Source organism: Dermacentor silvarum, chromosome 1 (genome assembly GCF_013339745.2).
Source record: "Dermacentor silvarum isolate Dsil-2018 chromosome 1, BIME_Dsil_1.4, whole genome shotgun sequence".
Taxonomy (NCBI): Eukaryota; Metazoa; Arthropoda; class Arachnida; order Ixodida; family Ixodidae; genus Dermacentor; species Dermacentor silvarum.
Genome location: NC_051154.1, coordinates 374,915,385 through 374,938,791, shown reverse-complemented (window position 1 = coordinate 374,938,791; position 23,407 = coordinate 374,915,385). Strand labels below are relative to the sequence as shown.

At 46.2% G+C, this 23,407-nt stretch overlaps 1 protein-coding gene across 4 annotated transcripts in view; it reads right to left on the bottom strand.

The window, feature by feature from the left end:
• LOC119437467 (cytochrome P450 3A4) overlaps window positions 1–23,407 on the bottom strand; it is a 101,847-nt gene that overhangs the window by 21,063 nt on the left and 57,377 nt on the right. For all 4 annotated transcript variants that reach the window (XM_049660589.1, XM_049660588.1, XM_049660587.1 and 1 more), the window contains 2 exons: window positions 17,840–18,048; window positions 5,037–5,329 (listed from right to left, as the gene is read on the bottom strand). In XM_049660589.1, the coding sequence (XP_049516546.1) occupies window positions 5,037–5,329; window positions 17,840–18,048 (502 nt within the window). The remainder of the gene's footprint in view (window positions 1–5,036; window positions 5,330–17,839; window positions 18,049–23,407) is intronic.

Here is a 23,407-nt window from a genome sequence, read left to right as displayed (position 1 = left end):
TCTCATTTCGAAAATCTGGTATGTGATGAATGTGTTATGTGCATCCCGAATTAGCATACAAAAACTCCACCGTGTTTTTGCTGTTTTTATTTGGGCGTCCACTTGGGAGCGGACTAGCCGAACGAATTTGTTTCGCCCTGTTAAGAAAGGAGGGCTTGGTCTTGTTCATTTGTTTCTGAGACAGGTTGTTTCACGATTTGTGTATTTACGGGATCAAAATCACCAGTTCCTCCGTACTGTCATGCAAATGAGGCTTCGGCGACTACTCCCGGAACTTATAGTGTCGTCGCGTGAAATGATTAACGGTTCTGTAACCGGGTACCTACGCGAAGTGGTTCTCGCGTTCAGGTTGCTGAACGCACGATTTTCTTTAGAGTATTTATTTAATGTTAGGAAGGAAAAACTATATAAGGATCTAGTGGAAAACATGCTCCCAGAGCCCTTGTACCGTATCCCACATAGCGGAGGCCCAGGACAGGATGTGCTCAAAGGAGTAAAGAAAATGCCTATACAACCATCAGTTAAAACCTTCTTCTTTCAGTTGCACACGAACACACTAGCTATTAAAACCTGGCTTAAAGATAAAGGCATCTTTGTACCCTGGACTACTAACTGCTCCTTATGCAAGAAACCAGAAGCGATCGAGCACGCATTTCTAGATTGTTGGGACCCAATCTTTCACTGGGATGTGCTTCAGCGCACATTAAAGAAACAATTACCCCTTGACCCATATGGCATTCGTTTCTTGCCGGTAGACGTATCCGAGGATATTCCGTACGATTTGATCATGGTCCTGGGACTCCACGCCTTGTGGAAAACGAGAATGGAATATCGGCATGCTGATGAAAATGTACGCCCTGTTCGCGAACATTTTATCGAAAGTGTTGTGCGTGTGCGAGATGTGTATCGTGCTCTAGCCGATCCACCAGACTGGATCCCTGTATTTGATGTGTTGGCTTGTATGAAAAGATTTTAATGCCGCGGTAGCCAAAGTCTGGCTGCCACGTTTTTTCCCTGTAACGTGTTATTTCGGCAATAAAGAAAAAAAAAGACTGTATGGCCGAGTGGTTATGGCGCTCGCTTCGGGATTATTTGTAGGCGGGTTCGAATCCTGCCTTGGCTCGTTTTTTTTTTCAATCTTAATATCACGCTTTTCCTTTTCTTTTCCTCTCTGTTTGCCAGTGCGGTCGTTTGAACCCCGGCGCCACGGTGGAAGCCGTGGTGCCGGGCGCCGACGCGAAGCGGCGGTCGTTGGGGTGTTGCGGAGCGCAGCGTAGCAACACCCCAAATAAAAAAATACTGCTCCAGTCAGGTAGACTGCTCCCTCCCTGATAGTGAGATTATATTTGGATCATCAAAACAGTGATGCGTTTATTTAGGAATACCACCGATCCCCTAACAGCAGGCTAGTCACCCCCAAGCCAGCGTGTTCTCCGTCAACGCCTCCACCGTTCCAACGGCGGCGGCTAGAAACGTGGTACGCGCGAGCGGCGCAGCGCGGCGCCAGCGGTCGAGTGCTGTACGGCTGCGCAAATAGAAATACGCAGCAGGGTGAGGTCGCAGCGCCCCCACCAAGCAGTGCAGATAGGCAAGAACTAGCCCCCTATGCGAAGGCCGTAAACGAGCGCGCGCTCCAGTCGAGCCCGGCCGTATCCCGGCCTGAAAGCTTCAACGTGGCCTTTCTAGGGACGCCACCGTCGACTTGTTTGCGGAAGCAAAAAGTAAAGAAAAAAAAAACAAGCGCTTTAGTAGAGAATACGACGGCGGAAAGAGTAGATTGCGGTACTTTTACTATATAGGGATTTTAGTTGCAGCGAGTCGCAAGCGCGACTCCTGCCCCTAGCGGGGAGCCGCGTCACCATCTATCAGCGCGACGGCGCATCCAGGTGCTCGCGATCACGCGTTTGCGGTATGGATAACCGCCATCCGCCGAATTAAGTAAGTCGGAATGTCAAAGTTAGCAGTTTTCATGAGTGCTTGCTTTAATTTGCAGTAGGTTTCCTCGCCTTGTATCTTAGTCATGACTGTTTACTCGTGACAACGAAAATATCGCTGCAGTTCTACTTCGATGTGCTCTGAAAGAAGCATTGAGCGCCAGCTGATGTGCGCGTGCGACTCATATGTGTTTTCTAGTGGTTGTGTAACAGCGCGTGGGGGCTATTTAGACATGCGTCTTGATCCGCAACATGTTTGTATTAGAACCGCAAGCAAAATGAAATTATGGGGTTTTACGTGCCAAAACCACGATCTGATTATGAGGCACGCCGTAGTGGGGGACTCCGGAAATTTGGACCACCTGGGGTTCTTTAACGTGCACCTAAATCTAAGTACACGGGTGTTTTTCGCATTTCGCCCCCATCGAAATGCGGCCGCCGTGGAGAACCGCAAGCAGTTGAGCACTTATGCACATGCGTATCATTAGGTAGCCGATCTGTCAAAAGTATGCGGACCGTACTGCGTGGCTCATGACTCCGTGAGTTGTGTTGCAAAAGGAGGGCAGTAGCGGTTTGAATCGCTTTGGCTTTCCATCGTTATTTAATACCGGTGCAACAATGGCACTTTCGATCGCGATCAAGAATGATCGCTACTGCACTGTCCAACAATCCGGATTGAGTTGGATGAGTCCACGTAGCATGACGGTGCAGACAACAGTCTATAATCGCGATCGACTGCTTCCTGATCGTCCAAAAGTGTGGTCGAAGGTGCCTGTGTAGAAACACCTGATTCAGATCGGAATCGATCGAGATCCAAAGTGCCTGTTGTGACAGGGGGTGTAAATTCGTCTTGGGTTCCGGGACTACAGGGGCGCCACAATCTTTGTGTCGCGTGGCGCGATCATATGTTTACCCGCTGCAGTGGCTTAGCGGCTATGGTGTGGCGCTGCTGCGCTCGAGGTCGGGGGATCAAATCCCGACCGCGGCAGCCACATTTTGATGGGGGCCGCATGCAAAATCGCCCGTCTTCCGTGCATTGGGGGCACGTTAACAATCCCCCTGGTGGTCAAAAATGAATCCGGATTCCCCCACTACGGCGTGTCTCATAATCAAATCGTGGTTTTGGCGCCCAAAAACCCTAGAATTCAATTCATTCGTACGCTTCTTTTTTTTTCATGAAGCTCAAACCGTTGAACGCATACGATATACATAAGTGTGAAACATGACTAGCAGCACCGTACGCAACTGCAGTACGAAGGTAGTCCAGCATAAATATCGTTTTCTAAAGTTTCGTTTTTCCCTACTTTTAACAGCAAGCCGAACATGATGAGAAAAATTCACCCGATTTCAGCTTTCGATTCCAATAAATAGATGGCTATCTATGTTTCTGTATGTTGCAAACTCAGTGACTGGCAGGTATAAGTCCATCTGACCTGTCCGAAGATTGTGGGCGTGTATACTGCTTCATTCAACATTGATAGTGTAAGCTCACTTGCTGTATAATGTTTTTGCCATTTGTGGCCTCTCGGTCACCTGGAGACATAGTAAAGATATCCGTAGTCATGTTACAGTGCCGTATACGCGAATACCGGCAAGGCAGCGTTCACAAAGTGCCCAAAACCAGCGAGCGAACAGCGCGACCAGCCCTACCAGCCGCTACGGCAGCGGCCATATTAGTCACTACGAAATGATGATCTTCTGATTTTGACAGCGCCACCCCTCGATCGGATACCTTAGTTCACGACGCCACCACTTCTCTTGCGTTTTGTTGTCTTCTCGCGTTCTTTTGATGCAGTATCAAGGCATTTTGTGAAATGCAGATAGTGTCAATAAAAATCTTTGTTTGAGCGAACACGGAAAGGAGGTATACAGAACACATAGTCTCCACCCAGAAGGGAATACATATTGTGGGGGATTAATATATTGAATGGTTAAACTACTGCCATTAGCTCAGGTTTCAATCAGCAAATATTTATTCTCGGTCACCGTTAACGAATAAGTAGCATGTGCAAACTGTTAAAAAATCTATAGTTGCATGTATATTGTGCAACCTTAGCTACATACTATTCGCATTTCAGGGTTTAAAATTGAGGGTACTTTGGGGAGCCGGGGAATTTGTTGGCCTCAAGTAAAAAAGTGCTTGAGTGGAAAGGGCAGGTAACCAGCGCGCGTGCGCACGCAGGCACGCACGCACGCACACACACACACACACACACAGGAGATCGGTATGCTGTTTTGTACCAGTATACGTTTGAAGTAAGTTTTTGCACAATAAGACAAGGAATAGCTGCTTGCATCTATACTGTAAGTAATGTATGTATGATATACGTATGGAGCAGAGAGTTCCTTCAATGCAAGAACGTCTTGCACAAATTCGGCCTTTTCATTTCAATACTTCATACAAGCTACTTGAAAATAAGTGCCTGCTTTGTACACATTTAAAGACGATCTCTGAAAAAAGATTTGTGTTTGGTTAAATGTGACTAGGGAAAATATGAAAATATTATGCAGATTGAGCGAACATGTTGCAATATGCGTGAAGCTAAGCCTGCCCCCCCCCCCCCCCACCTTTAGTCAAACGGTAATTCAAATACTTTACAAGTAACGGCAATAGATTCAATGTGCTTACTTTCCATCTATGCGGCGTGCAACCTGATAAAATTATTAGGTTGGTCCGCCATAAAGGTGAGAATCTTTAGCACATGCAATTTTTGTGGATGTTTATGCACTGCACCGGCGCACAAGTTATGTCGAAATTGAAGCACTAAATCCAGTGCACTAAATCTAAACACTAAATAACAAGGGCGGCTCTGGCCTTTCTAAAGCCACTGTACTGGAGACATGGCTCTTTAGATGCTCGAGCGAGGTGGACTCATGTATACGCAGTTCCTTCTCTTCATTCTTCACCATCAATCCTTTTTCTTTTTGTCCCTATTCCCCGGTGCAGAGTATCAGGCCACCGCAAATAAATTTATCTCACTCTAAATGGGAAATAATGAGTGATTGTTTCCTATTCTGCTAGAGCGACGCGGCCTGCTGCGACATTCACAGATGCACTACGAACGCAAGCAGGGTCACCGTAAACAAGTCTCGTCCTCTCACCTGCCATTATCATTGCTCGAGCCCTCGGCCCCTTCCTGCGCCTCGAGCATCAGCTGGAGCATGTCGGTGGAAGTCACTTTCCGCTCTCGTCGACGCAGCTCGATGACCTGGCGCAGGTTGTCGATCATGCGTTGCATAACCGCGTAGTAGTCGGTCAGCCGGTAAAGCGAGGTGAGCACGACCCGCAACGCCGGAAACCGGATGGCGTTGCACACCGCGGCACTCTCGGCCTCCTCGAACATCTTTCGAACTCCCAAGAGGAGTGGGTCGTTGGGGTTTTTCTGGCAGTCCACCTGCATGGCGAGTCGCGTCAGCGCCATTTTCCGTTCAACATCGATCTTGATTTCGCATTTCATTTTTTTGTATTTGTTTACATCTTCACTTTGTTTTAGTCATCTCGTGAAATAGGTGGTCGCGAAACGCAACTTGCAGATTGAGCTGGATTCTCAACATTATGAATCGCTGGTTCAGTCTGCGGACGAGCATGACGGGGCTGAGTGTCGAGGAATCATGACACACAAAACTAAGCCGCTGACGAGCTGCTTCCGGCGCGATTCGCTGTAGCTCAATGACGTCACACTTGTCGGCCTACTGATTAGGCGATCCGTCCCAGGACGTTAATTCCCTTTTAGCTGCGATCATTTTCGTGTTCAGCCGTATACATTTAACCTCCTTTTCAGAAGCCATACTGTATATGATACTTCGTGCAACCCGTTGTTCAACTGGTCGTACCAACCAAATGCCGCAAAAATTCTACTACAGAGCCTCCAAGTACAGAGTTTTCTAGAAAAATTAGTAGAGGGAGCTCTGGCTCAAGTGTCAACGAGAGCGGCAAGGTTCGTGTTACAGTCGGATATTCTATCAGTGGGGACGTCCAAAATGCCACACGAGCAATTTCACTGCGAAGCCTCCGTCAGAAAAAAGATGGTCTGGCAGAGAGCGGTGGCAGTTTGTCCTCTCAAGAATCAGATTGATGGATTATACGACGCTCTCATATACATTGTAAACACTCCAACTTTCGAAACCATGGCAAGGCATGAGGCAGACGTATTGACCACAGCGGGGACGGGTTTCAAATGTTTGCGCACCGTGGCGATTTGGTTTAGGATATTACAAAAACAAATTTATTTAGCAAGGTACTTCTGAACACGAATTTGAACCTGCGGGAGGTAATTGTTGCTTTGAAAAGCTGGAAGTCAAACATCTGTTTTCCTAACGCATCCTTTATTTGTCTTTGGAAAAGCCCGAAGTTGTGTGCATATGAAGGAAACGAAGAGCCAGTATAGCTAGTTGACTTGAGGACAATATTCCGCAGTATGGTTCTTTAACTCAATTTTGGACGTGACAATTAACTGTGCGTCAGCTAGATTTGAGCAGTTAGAAGAACACAACAGATACTTGCAGTTCTCATCCGACCTCAAAGACCTGGATGGCGTTCCCCGAGAGGTGCTCTTGTCGTCCTGTTTGAACGTGTAGGTACTCTTAACTCATGAAAACGGTCGAAGCGACAATAATGGGTTGGAACTTTGCGACGAGTGTACAGCGCATTCGCGAATTATTAAAAAAAGGCACGTCCGTGGCTGAAGTACTTGAGTACCTCTTGAAATATGATTGCTCCCAATCCCGCCATCTCAATCCGCGTTCTGTTAACTTCAGTCAATCACAGTCGCGCCTGGAGAAACACGCTTCTCAAAGCTCAACGCCATAAAAAAACTACCTCCGCTCCGCAGTGTTACAAAATAGATTAGTGGGCCTTGCAATGCTATGAATCTAACAGGAGCCTGTCGCTGAAATCCACCCCCGTGATTGCTGGCATAAATAAAAGTTGACTCTCTCTCTCTCTCTCTCTGTCTGTCTCGAACCTTAAAACATTTTCTTTTTAGGAAAACCCACATAGTTCACTTTCTTAAACATCTTTTTTGGTTCTTCCCAAAGTCGAATGAACACATTGCATCGATATGGTTACCTCAAGCTTCGAGTACGCCGCTTCATCATTGTCGTCTGAAGTTCGCAACGTGTTCACTGGTTTGTTTAAGCCCCTATACTGTTATTACTATATCTTGCGTTTTGACCTTTGATGTTGATGCCTTCTATTCATAGTACGTTACATCCACTGTCATTTTCTCTCCCATATTTATTGATATTCGTACTTTTGCCGACCATCTGTCCAATTATTTTCTGTTTTTAGCACATACGGAGGTTTTAAAACCACTCCTCAGCACAAAATGAATTCCATTTTTACTTTTTAGTCGCTATTTTAATACTAATTGTTAACAGAATAATAAATTGATACACTGGATCCTGCATTGTTGTCCTGGAAAATAAAGTTCAAATTTTTCCAGTGCCAAAGGGGAGAGGGGCGCATTAATTTGGCTCTGAATGGGGCGGCCAAACACCTTGAAACACCGCTGCTCCTTTCGGTCCACACGTGCTACCAAGCGGTATTTTTTTTCCCGACCGCGCACGCACAAAGTGTCGAGGAGTCCCTGTGGTAAAGCAACAACAAACACCAAAGATTTGAAGGCATGGGAACGACGAATGTATCCCGCAGCACTTGCACACTCACAGTAGCACGGTGGAACCTGAAAATCGATGTGTTAAGTTCATTGGTCATTTGGACTGAAGCGAAATGGCACAACTCTTAACGAGGCACAGATCATGAGTCGGGTAATATCGGAGGGGACAATACAATAAAAAAATTGTAAAATTAAATAAAATAAACGAACAAGCAAATAACGATAACAAAAAGTGACTATCCTGACTACCCGTGAAAACAAGTTGCGCGTCAAGGTCAACGTACGACTGTTCAGGAACGGCTTGTGCAGTTTCAATCTGGAGTTGTCACTGACGGTGAACGCGACGATCAACAAAAAATCGTTTTTTTATTATTTTTTACCAACCTGAGGACACGCCTTTATGAAGCAGAAGCGAAGTCTCGCATTCGTTAGGGCAACCGGCTTTGTCAAGCATTTTGTGAGAAACGAAACGAAAAGCAATGTAAAGAGCAGAATCGCGCGCGTCCAGCTGGGCCCCTCTATTCAGAAGCAGACGCCCAAGACGCCCAAGCGCTACAGTCACAGGCTCTAGGTTTCTGTGCAGTTAGATTATTGCTAAGAGGTCCCACTGAAGTTAACAAAATGCTCAGAAACCTAGAGCCTTATTACCATGAAGCTCAAATTTTTGAATGCTCCCAAATGGGTATTTTTCAAATAATAATCAAATCCTAACAGATACCTGTTTTTTTTTCGAGATATTCGGTTCTTTAGCAGCGTTTCCCGTTACGTTACGCAGCGCTGAGCAGACACTCATCGAAAGAGCGCGCCAGGCGTCTCCAGCGCCTAATCTCTCGCATTCCTGGGCGAAAAACCAGCCTAAAGTTCCAAAGAAAGCCCGTGCGCCCTTCCCTTCGACAAAGCCCTGCTTCCCGCCGGGTAATAAAGGTTACAAGCACCAACGCCTCTAGGTCAGACGCACTGTTCAATGCCATCGATTACGGCGCGTGAGTTCGATAATTCAAACAATGCATAATGCGCAAAACCACCACTGAAAGGATGCCGCACCGCGAAAGAAGGAAGAGAAAGAGGGGAGAAAAAAAGAGACGAGGGTTCGTGACGTAAACATGATGTTATCACTTTGCTCTGGTATATGGGACAACCCAGGGAAGGAATGTATACCTTGCGGATGCTATTCAAGGCAAACAGAGAATCTCAATGTGGCCGTGAAGCTCGCCTCTGGCACCATGGCGAAACGAAATTTTAATTTCTTCTACCTCCTCTAATAATAACAGCATTCGAAAACTTTTTGCAATAGAACAGAAATTTACAATTTTCAAAGTACAACCGAAGTTCGCGGCTCGCAGCTGCTTGCTCTGTGTCACAGAAGTAGAGCGGTCAGTCCAAGATATCGTTAGGTGCCCCATGAGCAAACCGTGTGGTGGTCTCAAGCGAGATGATTTGTACGGGTAACCGTGTGCCAACTGTGACGCCTATATATGATCGACACAGACGGTAAATTTTGTTTGCCCCTGAAGGTTACGCGGAGCAAAGCGTCATTGCTACACAGAATTCGGCTGGGCGTTGCTTTCACCCGTCGCTATACGCACACCTCATCGGCCAGTCGCACAGCCCTGGTTGAGAACACTGCCAGTAGCCTGAAACGCTGAAACACATATTGTGTGATTGACCAGCATACATGATGGAGCGAAGGACGTTGGAAGGTTCCTTAGCCAGCGTTAGCAGGCCACCTCTGTCGGAGGACGCCATCGTAGGCCCATGGCCTGACACTGCAGCTTCAATGCAGACAACTAAAGTGCTTTTAAGTTTCTGCAGGACATGAAGCTAGACGAGCGGCTCCAGTAGGGTCACCATCTAATGTACATAGGCACTCGCCACTCCTGTTATCATCCGTCCCAATACTTTCACTCCCCTTCCCTCTTCCCCAGTACAGAGTAGCAGACTAGAGCACACTAGCTCAGGTCAACCTCTGCGCTTCCATGCAGCGGGTGTTGAAATCGGTGGATTATTGTCAGCGTAGATCATCTTACTCGCTACGCTGAGACTGCAGCTCTGCCGGCAACGACCGTCCATGAAGTTGGGTTTTTCATCCTTCGCAATTTTTTTCTTCGCCACGGTGCTCCCCGAGAACTACTGAGTGATAGGGGCCGTGTCTTCTTGTCGGAGGGTGTCGAAGCCCTCCTCACTGAGTGCAGGATCATTCACCGAAAATCTACCTCATACCATCCCCAAACCAATGGCCTGACCAAGCGGTTCCATCATGTTGCGGATGTATATTTCATCCGACCAATCCAACTGGGACACCGTACTCCTCTGTCACGTTCGCATACAACACCGCGACGCAAGCGACTACCGGCTTTTCCCCCTTTTTCCTTGTGTATGGCCGTGAGCTTTCATGCCCTTTGGACACCATACTGCCGTACCAGCCTGACGCCGCAGAGTACACTCCGCTTTCCGAAGTCGCCAAGTATGCTGAAGATTGCCGTCAGCTGGCACGTTCCCTCACTAGCGAGACTCAAGAACATCAAAAGACACGACATCACCATACTCATCAACCACCACCCAGCTTTGCTCCCGGTTCGCTTGTTTGGCTTTGGATACCAGCCCACACTTCTGACCTCTCTTCCAAACTCCTGGCGCGTTATCACGATCCGTACCGTATCATCGATGCCACTTCACCGGTCAACTACATCGTTGAGCCGCTCACAGTGTCACCAGACCTGCGCCGTCGTAGGCGAGACAGAACATGTCAACCGCCTGAAACCGTATTACGACCCACTCATCTTCTCTGCGCCCTGAGTCGCCAGGGTGGCTGTGCTTCGCTCCCGGGGCATTGTAATGAACCAGAGGCGCCCCTGTGTATGTGCCGACTGAAGAGCAAGACGAAGGACCGTGCCGTGATCGCGAGGGAACCCCCTGCTACGAACAGCCCTTGCAGCGCCTACCTCTACGTAGCGTTCTTGCAACGTTATCGACGACAATAAACCTCGTCGCACCTATCAATAAAATCTATATATGTCAACCATTCGCCATTCGTATGCTTACCAGTTGCACTGTGGGCGGCACCTATGCGTACACAGCAACACGTCCGCGTCATTGTTTTTTCATTGTGTACTTCCAGTTAAAGAAACACGCACAAAAAAGGGAATTCACGCTATTCTTGCGAAGATGACTCGGCTCAAAGAGCAAGAAATTGGTGCGCTGAAACAGCTTAAACTTGACCAACCCCTGGCAGTTACACGAGGTGAGAATCAAGCATGGTCGCATTCGAACGCGGATGAAAGCACGAGCATACGGCCACCCGAGCGACCATTTCCACCAGCGTGTCATTTCAGACGCACAGTTCTGGTCGATGTCACTTGGGTATAGGGCAACAGGACCAATTCAATAGGCCGTATGCTTGCGTTCATTCTCGTGTCCATGTGCGACCGTGCGCACATCTGGAGGAACTTTGGGCTACAAATGCCAGGCTATAGGAGGCGCTTGAAAGGGGCCCTGAGCCAGCCGAAAATCTTGGTGAAAATCTTGGCTTGGTGAAAAAAGTCGCAGTTTCGCCCGAAAGGGGAAGCATCAATTGCGATAGCAAATTAGTAGAGAGCTATACGGAGTAAGGATAGTAGTTTTATCGGCTGCATAAACTGACACATTCGCTTACTAACTGAATTAACAAGCATGGTGTCAGCGCCCACAAGCAATACTAATAGATCACACTCGATGACCGAAGACAACCCCTGTCAGAACGCTGGCGTGAGCAAGCGCGGTTGGAGCAGCGGCCGAAGGTTCATGCGGTCTATCGTTTCAACGGAAACTGAGCAGTGACAGCACAGCGCAGACAAAGGTCAGAGCCGTGTGGAGATCGCTTTCAAGATACGGTGCGAGCGACCGCCCTCAGCCGCGCAAAGTAGAAGTACGCACTTGATCGCAGAGTAGAAGCCGGGCCTCCTCCCTCCCGCGTTGCCTTCCGCTTTCCTCCTTTCGAGTGGGAGACTGAGTGGCGAGTTGCCCTTGCGCCCGGTCGCAAGATACGCATTTAGCGCCGCAGCTAAACCTCAACTCGCCTCCCTCCCATCTCCCCACGGCCTTTCGCACGACGGGAGATGTCACGTTTGCTCTCCGCCATGCGTTCGCTCTCAGCGAAAGCACGCATCCCTCGCGCGCTTTCACTCGCACATACAGCATAAGGCGCTTGGCGACGATTTTATCGCCGTTGTACTTTATACGGAGCCTCACGGCGGTGGCGACGGTAGGAATGCACTTGGAGTGTCAATATAATTTCTCTCGCAATAATAACATAGTCCGCGGGTAGCATACGCTGCTGTGAATATGTCAGCCAAGTTTTGCTGTCGTACGTGGTGCATGGGGCTCGCAAGCGTAGCGTGAAGTCACCTTTCTCTCAAATTCCCTCGTTTCAACAGAAATCATGACCCTTCCTCTTTTCTGTGTGCTTCATTTCGTAATAAAGCACACTCCTATACGTGGCTGCTATTGGTCGCTGCGGTCGGCCACATCGCGGCCGCCGCGAGGTGCCGCCACGAGTCCACTGGCTAAGCGCGCTGCGGCTCGCTGAGGACAACCGCGGTTGACGTACGTCTAGCGCGACGTAGGCACCAAAATCGGAAGTCATGGCATCTACGTTAACATCCAAAATGAAATTTCAACTGCGCGCCACGGTGAATTTTTCAAGGCGGGGCGTTGTGGCCCCGCCCCACTCCGCCATAGCCTTCACAGAACAAGACATTGAAGGAACCGGAGTACAGTGGAGGCCTTGTTTGATTGGCAATAACTCCGCTTCTGGTAAACACATTGAAGTACTTTTCCCGGCAAAGTATTTTTGAAATAGCATGTTTTCACTTCGATAAAAAGTAGTTCAGGATCCTTGAAGGGTAATGTCACGTTGGCTTGTCTGCTAACAACCTCCTATCAAAGGCGTCGATACGATGAAGAGGTGGCGTGAATTGAATCATTCATTCATTCATTCAATCATTCATTCATTCATTCATTCATTCATTCATTGAGCGGGAATCCAGCTAGTGCATGCCGAAGGCGGGAGTGGTGGAGTGATGACGATATGCTCATTACAGTGGATCCCGTAGAGCGTCATGCGACTATGATTGGACAAAACACTGCAATTGTTCAGCCACCATGTGACTAGCACCTGCTTCGGTAATAAGGAAATGAATGACCGAATTACATTCAAGAGCGGTTAGTTTGTAAACACAAGTGTCCCGCATAAAAGTGCTCTATGTGATTGAAGGTTTGATGGGAACGCTACTTGTTACATGCGATGAAGTCTTATTGGAATCAACAAATCGCGAGTAATCCTGGCCTAAAAGCCAATTGTGTGTTCACGTTTCTCATGACTGTACACATTTTTCTGCATTTTTGCATGGATTCGTTGAAAAAACACATCGGGCCTTTTTTTATTGTTCTTTGTGGGTCTATTTTGTTGCGTACAACCTTCACAAGGTTTCGCACAATGCATTTAGTTGGTTTTGGTGGGGTACCGCTGTTCCGGCCGCTGCTGGTCCGTCGTTCCTGATGGCACCCTTGTTGATCCGGGCTCCTAGCCCTCAGTCTTCCATTCGTTGTCAGGCTACAGGTTGCATACAAGGCTCTCAACAACTCCTCCGTATGTACAGGTTTATTTACATATATAAATTTCGCCAACAGCTTGCGGAGTCATCGACTCGAGCTCTCTCATCACTCTCCCTCAAAGCAGGACCGAATTCCACGTTTTAAGCAAGTCGGTTCGCACAAGAATTCCACTTCTCCGCCCCTCGGCAGCGTAGGGCAGGAGCGCTCGAACAATCACAAGCGGTTTTACAAGCACACATCTGTCATGAACCAATGGTTCGCTCAAATTAGCCCAACAGTTTTCTTTCGGTCGCTCGTATTAGTTCCGCTCGCTCTTTCCCTTTTTCCTATGTCCACTCCTTACATTGTGGTTTCACTTCAAAGCAAGTACAAACAAACCAAGATAAACAAATCAGCAACAACAAAGAGCAACAATAAAGTACACCAACAATCCGCTCGTTACCCGGCCCATGCACTCGAGCAAGCTGCACACTGGAGAACGCGCCATGTAATTGCTTGAAAAGAGGCGCTGGCCTACTCTATGTGACGAAGACCGCCTGGGATCCGCGACACCCATCTGCCCATTAGCCTCACAAGGAGCGCTGCCGGCGCGCTCCTTATCCTTTGTCCAGCTCCCCCCGCCACCGTGACGGCGGCAACGGTGAAGACCGGCAAGTGAAGCGTTTGTCGGCTTCCGTTTGCTGCGTTTTCCGGTTCGAAAGAGCCTGCACGTGTGGTCAACGACCATCGGCTCGGCAACGCCCGCCACCATCTCCAAATCATCTATCTATAGCGTGTGCACATCCCTGGCCCTCACACGTACAGAAAGATTTCTGCAACGTCTCCCTATGCTCATCTACATGTAAATAAATAAGAGATAGATGCGAAGGTCGCCGACCCTAACACCAAAGAACTAAAATATACTAGTGAAGGTTGTCGAACTTAACACATTTTATGACGTAATTTCTAGCACATCAATAACGACAATTTCGATCATGTGCGTCGCTAGATCAATACATAATATTTCGTAAATCAACACTCACTATGTGCGATTCTTTCATGTATAGAAGGCTCTATAATGTAGAAACATTTAAATCTGTTCTTATTGCAATCTCCTGATTTCAAGATTACGTTACTGCAGATACAAATATCGCGCGGTCACCCACAGCGTTGTTTGAACCGACCAATCAAACGCTCTCCTCATTTACAGGAGGTAACTTTTGTTTGCTTTCAAAACGAATAGCATTGCCTATATTACAGGTTTTCTTATCGAATTGGCTGACAAACAGCGAGGAGCACGCATCAGTGGAGAGGGTTTCAGTGCGGCCGAGCTAGCGCAGTGAAAGTAGATAACCGGACGAGGAGGGTGGTACCGGCATCCGCGATTGGCCCGCTTCTCCTTGCATAGCTTGCCGTGGCTGGTGGAAAATTGTGGCGGCGCGCAACGGAATCTTAAAATTGCCGCTTAAACGGATCCACAGCGAAGAAAAAGCGACGGCAGAGCGCTGTCGTAAACGTGCCGAAAGGGCTCGACAACGTGACGCTGCCACACAAACATGTTTATTAAATGCAAATAAATTTATGCTTCCCGGCAACTCCGAGTAGCAAGTGTCCGAGTGATTGGTAGGCAAACATCCATTTCTTTCGGAACGGGGCAGTCTCCGGCTATTAGTTTTGTTCGCCATATTAATGTATCTTTTGCGTAGATGTCACTTTGACGTGATGAGTTATTGTAGTTTTTTGACGTCGCCTGACAGACAGGCGAAGTGGGCGCAGCCGTAAATCTTTTGACCCATAGCAGGCGGCTAACATCAAAAAAATGTAGAATAGGAAATAATTATTTTTTCTTCGTTTTGCCTAATACAGAATCAGTGCGTACACGTCACGTCATATCAGATACGACGCGCTTTCGCTATTTTCCTGACATGGCGTGACAGGCAGGCGATTTCGGTGTGTTCCGAAAAATGTTTCACCAATAGTTGAGAGTTGATTCCAGATATTGGAATAAAAACACTTTGCAATAACTTTACGTTATAGCGTCCTGAGTCTGTTCAGATAAGGACATACATAGGGGGTCCCCACTATTTTTTTGTTTGTTTTCAGCGAAATTTTTGTATGAGATGGGCAAATGTCTCTGTCGAAAGGAATCTCCCTGCATTTGGTGTACGAGATGCAGCGTGAATTAAAAAAAAATTGTGAATCACTACAGAAGGAGAAGAGCATTTTCGCAACTTGCAGATTTTCGAAATTTCAAGGCCTATTCCTCAAAACCTAAACCATTGTACATGGCCAATTTTTTTATAATTATACATTATTACAACTACGATTTAATATTAGTAGTTGTTATAATGTATAATTATAAAAAATTCCAATCACAAAAATCAAAAAAGCAATTACAAAAATTTCCTTTTTTTGGGCAAGCGCTCCTCAGTGGCTTTGTGGGGCCATTTAAGCTAAGGCGAGTAGCTGAAAAATGTTCTGACAAATCTTCAGAGTTTCTCGCAAATTAAAGAGAAAAAAATATGCAGCAAATTTCGTAGGCAAATCCCGAAAACTGAAATTTCAGAAGTTGCGAAAATGTCACTAGATTGACGACATTTAAAGAAGCGATTATCATTGATATTCATAAAGATTTTAAAGAATGCCCACCCAGGACTGATAAATTTAGCACTGCAAAAACATGTTGCAATATTTTATTTTAAACGGAAAATTTTATCCAATTTTTAGACCCCTGTATGGTCATCCCTATGATACGTGTAGTTCTAAAAATAAAATCGAAATTACATTCATAATGCATTCCGAGCTCGTCGTTCTTGCGATAGTACCAAAGTGCGTAAAACATTTTTTTTTCTTTTTCTGCCTCTGCTGAGCCATGAAATGAGCTGAGCTTGGGTATTCAAGGCTCCTGTATCCGTATATTTTCTACGGTACGTGCTGTTTAGGCTGGTGTGCTGAAACTACTTCTGGCACTACTCTCTAATTATACCTTCGATCTGAAATGCTCCCAGTGTATATAACCGATGCACCATCCTGGTGGGAAAGCGCGATGACGCCACTGCAGTGAAGGAGTCAATTGCATGGGTGTGTTGAGATAATGGCAGTCGACAAAGTGTTCCCGAATATGTTTAATTTTTACTAAAATTTTATATTAGGAAGAAAGACCCTTCCACACAACGGAAGCGATGCTACTTTTCCAACCTAGGTATTTGTTTCACACAAGAAGCCTTAACTGGGACAAGGTGTTTAACACAAAAAAGCCTTAACTTTTTTCCTACCATGGGGAAAATAGGTATTTTTTTGCATGTTGCGCCAGATGTTCGTTTTTTCTGAAAGAAATACTGCACTCAATATTTAATGTATTACATAAAGAGAAAGCAAAATTATTGCACTTCTCACGCAGAAAGGTTTTATTAACGAGATGCATGTCATAAAAAAGATATAAATTGTTAAAATCAAGATAGTGCAATAAAATTGAACAAAGTTTGTAAAGACACGCTTGTATCTACTAAGAAAAAATGTTACGAAAATTATGAGATATACAAAGTGTATTGCCGTTTATTAGGCACTATCTCCGAAAAAAACAACATTTTTCACTGAACCGGTATTTCGCTACAAAAATTTAACTGCAAGCATTACAGTTGGGCGTGCCGGGCGGCGGCCGCCTATGTTCCGGGCTGGTTTGCGTCGTCGTAGCTTTCAGACTCAAAGTCCGAAAAAAATTCAGCGGTCTCTGACTCGCTGTTATTCGACGTATCGATGGATTGGCCGCAGAGGCAGCGGAATCGCGACATCTGCGATCTCCTGAAGTGTGCGCGCCGTTTCCGGAACCTGAGATTTTTGCGTTCTGCTTTGACGAACGCGAAATTTCGGAGCGCGTTTAAAAATTACCGCTTGGCTGGAAAAAAGCGACCTGCTTAGAAAACTAAAATATAGTTCTCCTCCTTCACGTCCGATAGCGCAGTATGTCCGTGATCGGGGCGGAAGATCTCGAAAGCGGCGTTTCAAACCATCGATAGAGGGCTAACCATTCCCAATGGGCGCGGTAAGGAAAGAGTTAACTGAGACAAGGTGGAAAAAATTGTTTTGTCGAGTTGCAAAATGTTGCAACTTAAAAAGCGCGTGGTTTACAGAATACAGTTTTCTACACGATAAACGTTTTACTCCACATCTATTCAACCTCTCTCACGGGATTAAGGCAATAATTAATTAATTAGCCGTAGCATCGCACAGACAAAAGTGGCCACCAAAGGTTGATTCCTTTCTGCGGAGTCATTTGTCCACCTCACGTAAAAACTTCGCTGGAAACAAGAATATTCGGGAGCCCCCTTAGTCGGTCTTAATATGAACGCACCCTATATTCATACAATATTTCCATCTTGTATAGTGTCGAATGTAAGAATGTCGAACGGAAGAAACCAGAGGCTTAGGGAGAGCAACAATTGCCCCACTACGAATCTGTGATGGGAAATGAGCCTGAACAAAGTAAACGAACAGTGCGCAAGCATTCCAATGCCTGAAAGACGAAGTTTGAACAAGTCCATCAATTTCCAAGAAGTAATTCTTACATCAGGTGAACTGTATACAGCTGAAATAAGTTTACTGGGGACGCACAGAGATAATAGCGTCATATTTTGCTTATATTCTTAGCTGAAACTCTTGAACCAGCTCGTTTCCGAACAAACGAGCTGGAAGAAAAAAAAAAGCATATGTACCTACCTGCCAGGCGAAGGCGCACTTGGTGATGACGTCCAGAGAGAACCCCTGGGCCACTTTGAACATGTCGACCGTCTCCTTGGCGCGGCAGCGCTCGTCGAGCACTTCCATCATGGTGTCCACGCAGCTGCGAACGATGGGCGCCATGTGCTTCATCTTGACAGAGCTGAACGTCGGGTTCAGCACGCTGCGCACACGCTTCCACTCGGCGCCTGCAAAACGAACGCGCGTGACCAGCGGCGTTGGAGATTGCACAGACCTTTTCAACCATAGAACGCCCCTGGGCGTCCTCTTCTCTGAGGTAATTGCGCGTGAATCTCCGGATAAAAGCATTGAAGAAGTTTCCTTGCATAGCTTTGTACTCCCGCGCCACAATTCAGAGAGGAGGTTCTCGCAGTTCTCGCTCCCCCCAGTGAAAATCGGTTTCGCTATACTCTAGTAGTCCCTTTTCGAATAACTGCTGCAGAATCCTTCATGAACGAAATCGACGCCCGAGTCAAGCTAAGCTTAAATTTCAGTGCCAATTGGCCATTCTATAGGCAACGAGCACAGGCCAAGTGTCGTTGCAGCTGAACATTTCGGCTTTATACAATACCTGCTTACAACAGCCACTAGGTCTACGATGAAAGTGAGACGCCGTTCTGAACAGCAACACACGCCGTGCGCCTGTTTTATGACTTGAAGCGTAGCCTGATCTACTGCAGCGTTCGAACACAGACGGCATAGACGGTTTTACTATACAGGATGGCCCACGTAACTTTAGCCGAGCTTTAAAAATATGCAAATGCCACGTAGCTGGAGAGAACCCAGGCAATGTTGTTTGCTTTCGCTTGGAGACACTTGGATTATTTTTTGCATTCCGCCTAATTATATAATTAGTCTTGATTAATAATCAACTTCTCAAATGTTATAATTAGATGAAAAGTGTAAATGGCAAAATTATAGAGCAAAATGAAAAACTCCCGATACCGCTTTCTTTGCTCAATACGTGCTTCAGAAGTGTTCTTCCGAGCGTGAACGAGGTCCGTGAATACACGCAAAGTGCTTCGAGTGGCCAATCGAACGGCACTTTTGCGTGTATTCGATGGTTTCTTTCACGGAGGGATGTACTAGGGTTAATAAAGGTGCCTTTCAATTTGACGTATCCAAACGAGCACAATTTTCTACGGAGTTCCGTGCATTTGTTCCGAGGGAAACCATTTTACCGTGATGTAAACGCAAGAAATTAAGCAATAAAAAAACTAACGAGAAGAAAATGCTTCGTTACAGGCCACTCACCAGGATTTAGGGCGGGGAACATGGAATCTAATGTGAGCGAGTGGATCAAAGGAACTGGTAATTTCAGAAACTACAGCACAGGGGTATTTCCGTAAAATATATTTGGTGAAGAACATACTAGATCGCTCTAGTAGTTTCCTGAAATTCCTGGAGCTTCCAGAATTTCAATTGCGCGAACTGCACGCTTTTCCAGTTCACGTGTTGGATATGACCCCAATGTCTTTTTCCAGTGAGATTGGCATTTTCTGCAGTGCGGGCACTTAATGTTTAATGCGTTATTTTATTGCGATAGAAATTATACGGACACTCCAAGCGGATTTCTGCCGTCGGCTTTGTCGTCGCCGGAACCGTGAGGTTCCGTATAAAGTCCAAAGACGATAAAAATTGAAATTATTGCCCTTGGATTTTATCGCTTTCTGACAAAGCGCGTGAGGGACGCGCGCTTTCACGGAGAGTGAAAGAACGGCGGAGAGCAAACACGACGTCTTCCGTCGTGCGAAAGGACGTGGGGCGATGGGAGGGGGGAGGCGACGTCCAATGCGTATCTTGCGACTGGGAGCAAGGGGAAACTGGCGACTCAATCGCCCACGCGAAAGGAGGAAAGCAGGAAGGCAGCGCGGGAGGGAGGGAGTGCAGCTTCTATTCTGCCAGCAACTGCGTACTTGTACTTTGCGCTGCTCCGGACTGTCGCGCGCACCGTATCTTGAAAGCCATCTCCACATGGCCCTTACCTTTGTATGCGCTGTGCTTTGGCCGCTCAGTTTCTGCTGAAGCGATAGATCACACGAACCTTCGCTCGCTGCTTCTACCGCGCTTGCTCACGCCAGTGTTATGACAGTGGCTGTCAGCGGTCATCGAGTGTGATCTATTCATGTTTGTTTGCACCGGCTGACACCATGCTTGTTAGTTCAGTTAGTAGGCAAATGTGTCAAAGTTTATGCAGCCGATAAAACTACTATCCTTACTCCGTATAGCTCTCTACTAACTTGCTATTGAAAATGATGCTTCGCATTTCGGGAGAAACTGCAACTATTTTTGTTTAATGCGAAGCACGCATAGGTAATGCAACAATAAATGTTCAACGTCTACTGATTCCGAGAAAGAGCATGCCGCATTGTCGTCTGGGTCCATCCAATGCAAAAAACAAAAAATACAAGAAAAAACACTTCGTCACTTCGTGTACGCAGTACATAGTGCAGTTTATTTAATAATGTTTTAGTGCAATGGCTTATCGATACTGCACTACTTAACTTTACTTTTTGGATCGATGCAAGATAGAACAGAGTTACAACAGGTGTTCTCAAACCACGCACCTCTCGATATTCTGATGGACATTTGGCGTAAACTATTGCGTGCATCATTTGTGAAAGTGGTATGAGACATGTCTTATTTTCTTCGGGCGCTGCGCATGGTACATTACGGTCCACCGTGGATCCTAACCTTGGCTAGGAAGCCACTATAACGACACTTCGTGATCAAGTCATGGCACAGCGCTGTGGTGTGGTATGCTTCTATATGGATAAGCTCGTGGTGGCCTTGCCGCGAAGCCACCTCGTTCTGTGAGCAACCAGAAATGGATGTGGCGTGGGAACCACTGCTATTCACGCGCTTTGGTTGTCCTACTTATCTGCAGTCCTTGTAATGGTGATCGTCTGTGCGCAATTTTCAGCTCTGGCTCCATCTGCAGTGCTCCACCAAATGACCAAATATCTGGCACATGTGGCAGTAAATGGGTGGACGCAGATATTCCTCCAGCCTGTGACTCGTAAAACCGAGGAATATTCGGTCAGGCATCGCTCGAACCGAAGTACAGAATAACACGACGCTGGAGATGTGACTGCACCGCGTCATCAAGTTGGCGATAACATCTGTCGATGGGCAGAGCTCACCCCCGAATCTCTCAAGTATTCCGCAAGCATGTTCCTCAATGTATTCCTAAAAAGTCGTACTTTATCTCTCCCAGATTACTCACGTAAGTCTGGTATAAGTGACGGTAGAGTTAAGCCAGTTATTTGAGCAAAGGCCAATAAACTCGTCACAGACAGAACTGAAGATATGCACACAAGAAATTTTTCATTTTTGTTCTCTCCGATAGGCTGCACTTTCTCTCTGGGCGCCGCAACTATTTCAACAGCGACAACGCTCGGATTCACTTTCCAAATGATGGTATTCACACCAATTGGCCGAAAGGCTTCAGGGGTTCCTTCATCTTTCTCTTCCTTATAGGTAACGTGCCTGTATGTCGCGTCATCTCCATCGCACGCAATACCTTCAGCGTCACTTAGTAAGTAGGGGCTTTCTCATTAGCAGCGTCAGCGCTTTCGTCGAGTCGGACCTTGTTCACTGAACTAGCTTTACCAGACTTGCGTATCTCGTTGGCTGAAGAACAAGTATAGGTGGTCGTAGAACATGAGCTCGAGATTCACTAGACAAGCTATGTTCACCGGTTGTTCCAGGATTTCGCGAGCTTCTTTTCCGGCTTGGAAAAAAATTGGCTCGCGATGCCGGCCCTGCGAAAGTGGGTGTCCGGCGAGGCTCTTCAACAACCACCACTTCCACTGCTGAGCGGGGTATGCAATGCGTTATTGCTTTAGAGTAATGGTAGTAACGGTATTAATAGGAGTAATGGTAATTTTGGCAGCACGCCACCACTGGTCGTGTTGCTGTTTCTTTTCCCTCGGCCGCATCTCGTATGCACGCTGACCTTCGGGACTCCTAACAACGTGTTGCCTACTTATATTGCGGTGCTGCTACAACGATTAAATCAGTTGCTAGGCTCATATTTATATATATATATATATATATATATATATATATGAAAGGTTAGTGACCTCACTCCCAAACGTCGCAAGCTGCGGTTGCCACCGCATGCTAGTTTGAATGCTTTTTTTTTGTGCCTGTTCCTTATTGAAACGAATGCTGTGCTGCATGTTATATGGTTGTATGCGTGATACCAAAGAACGGATGCACTTTTCGCTTCAATTCGCTGAAGTTATTTTTTTTTTCGTGAGGACGTGCCGCAAAATATCCCGACCAACTAAAGTCTAACAGCTTCGCTGTAAAACGTTTTATGTTGCGCGTACTGAGTAACCAAAAGCTGGATCGGGAATTTTTCAGGATGTTCTACCGTATTCTCATTGACACTCTTGTTCTGAATTTCATATTTAGCAAAGTTGATTAAGTAATAGTAACTAATAATGTAATTAGGCGAAATACAAAATATAGTTTGACTTGCCCCAAGCAACCGCAAATAACATTACTTTCGTACTGTTCAGCTACGAGGCACTCGCATATGTTTAAGTTTTGGCACAAGTTACGTAGGGCACCCTGTACCCAGGGTGTTTCAGCGAACACTTTCAAAAATTTCTAAAGGTTGCCTGTGGCAGATAGCACAATTCTAATTTATGAGCTGGTCTACTCGAAGAGGCGGACATTACTTGTACAAACAGTTGAAATGAATAATAGGTTTAATTACCAAAAATTTACTAATTAAGTTTTTAACTAATTACAATATGGCGCATATTGCAATTTACAAATTCTAGCCGTGGAGTTCGCAAGAAATGCTTCTCAAGAAAAAGTTCGCGGAGAAATGCATTGGCGTTTCAGTTACTTTTGTGCTTCAATGCCTAAAATAACATTTTTTTAAAGAAATGAACTGGAACGCCAATGCATTTCTCCGCGAAGTTCGGGAATTAGTATCTCGAAACTGGTGTCACCCTGAGAATTCGTTCCAAGCGATGCGCTTTGCGAACGCCACGGATAGAATTCGTAAATTGCAAAATGTGACATAAGGTAATTAGTTAATAAGTTAATCAGTGATATTTTATGAATTAGTCGATTATGCATTTCAATTTTGTGTGCAAGTAATGTCCGCCTCATCGAGTAGACCAGTTCATGAAATAGAATTGTGCTATCTGCCAGCTACCTTTAAAAATTTTTGATAATGTTCGCTGAAATACCCGGTACATACAAACAGTGAACCATTCCCTCTTGTATGACCGCCTGGTCCAGTGCTGTTCATGGCGCTGAAAGACAACTGTTATTTCTAAAAGTTGGGCGAGCTGGTTACTCAAAATTTTGAACGTAATAATTAAAGCTATTTGGCGATAATACAATGGGCGATGGATCGTATGTTCACGGGACTGGCGCTGGTCAGGCGCACGTGCCGTGTATACGTGTGGTTATTAGTTTGATCCGTTTAGCGCTGGTAATAGACAGTTTTAGTTTAATGTTAGCGTAATAGCGGGGTTAAGGGAAGTAGCGTTACCGTTCCGCAAACGAACTTTGCAGAAA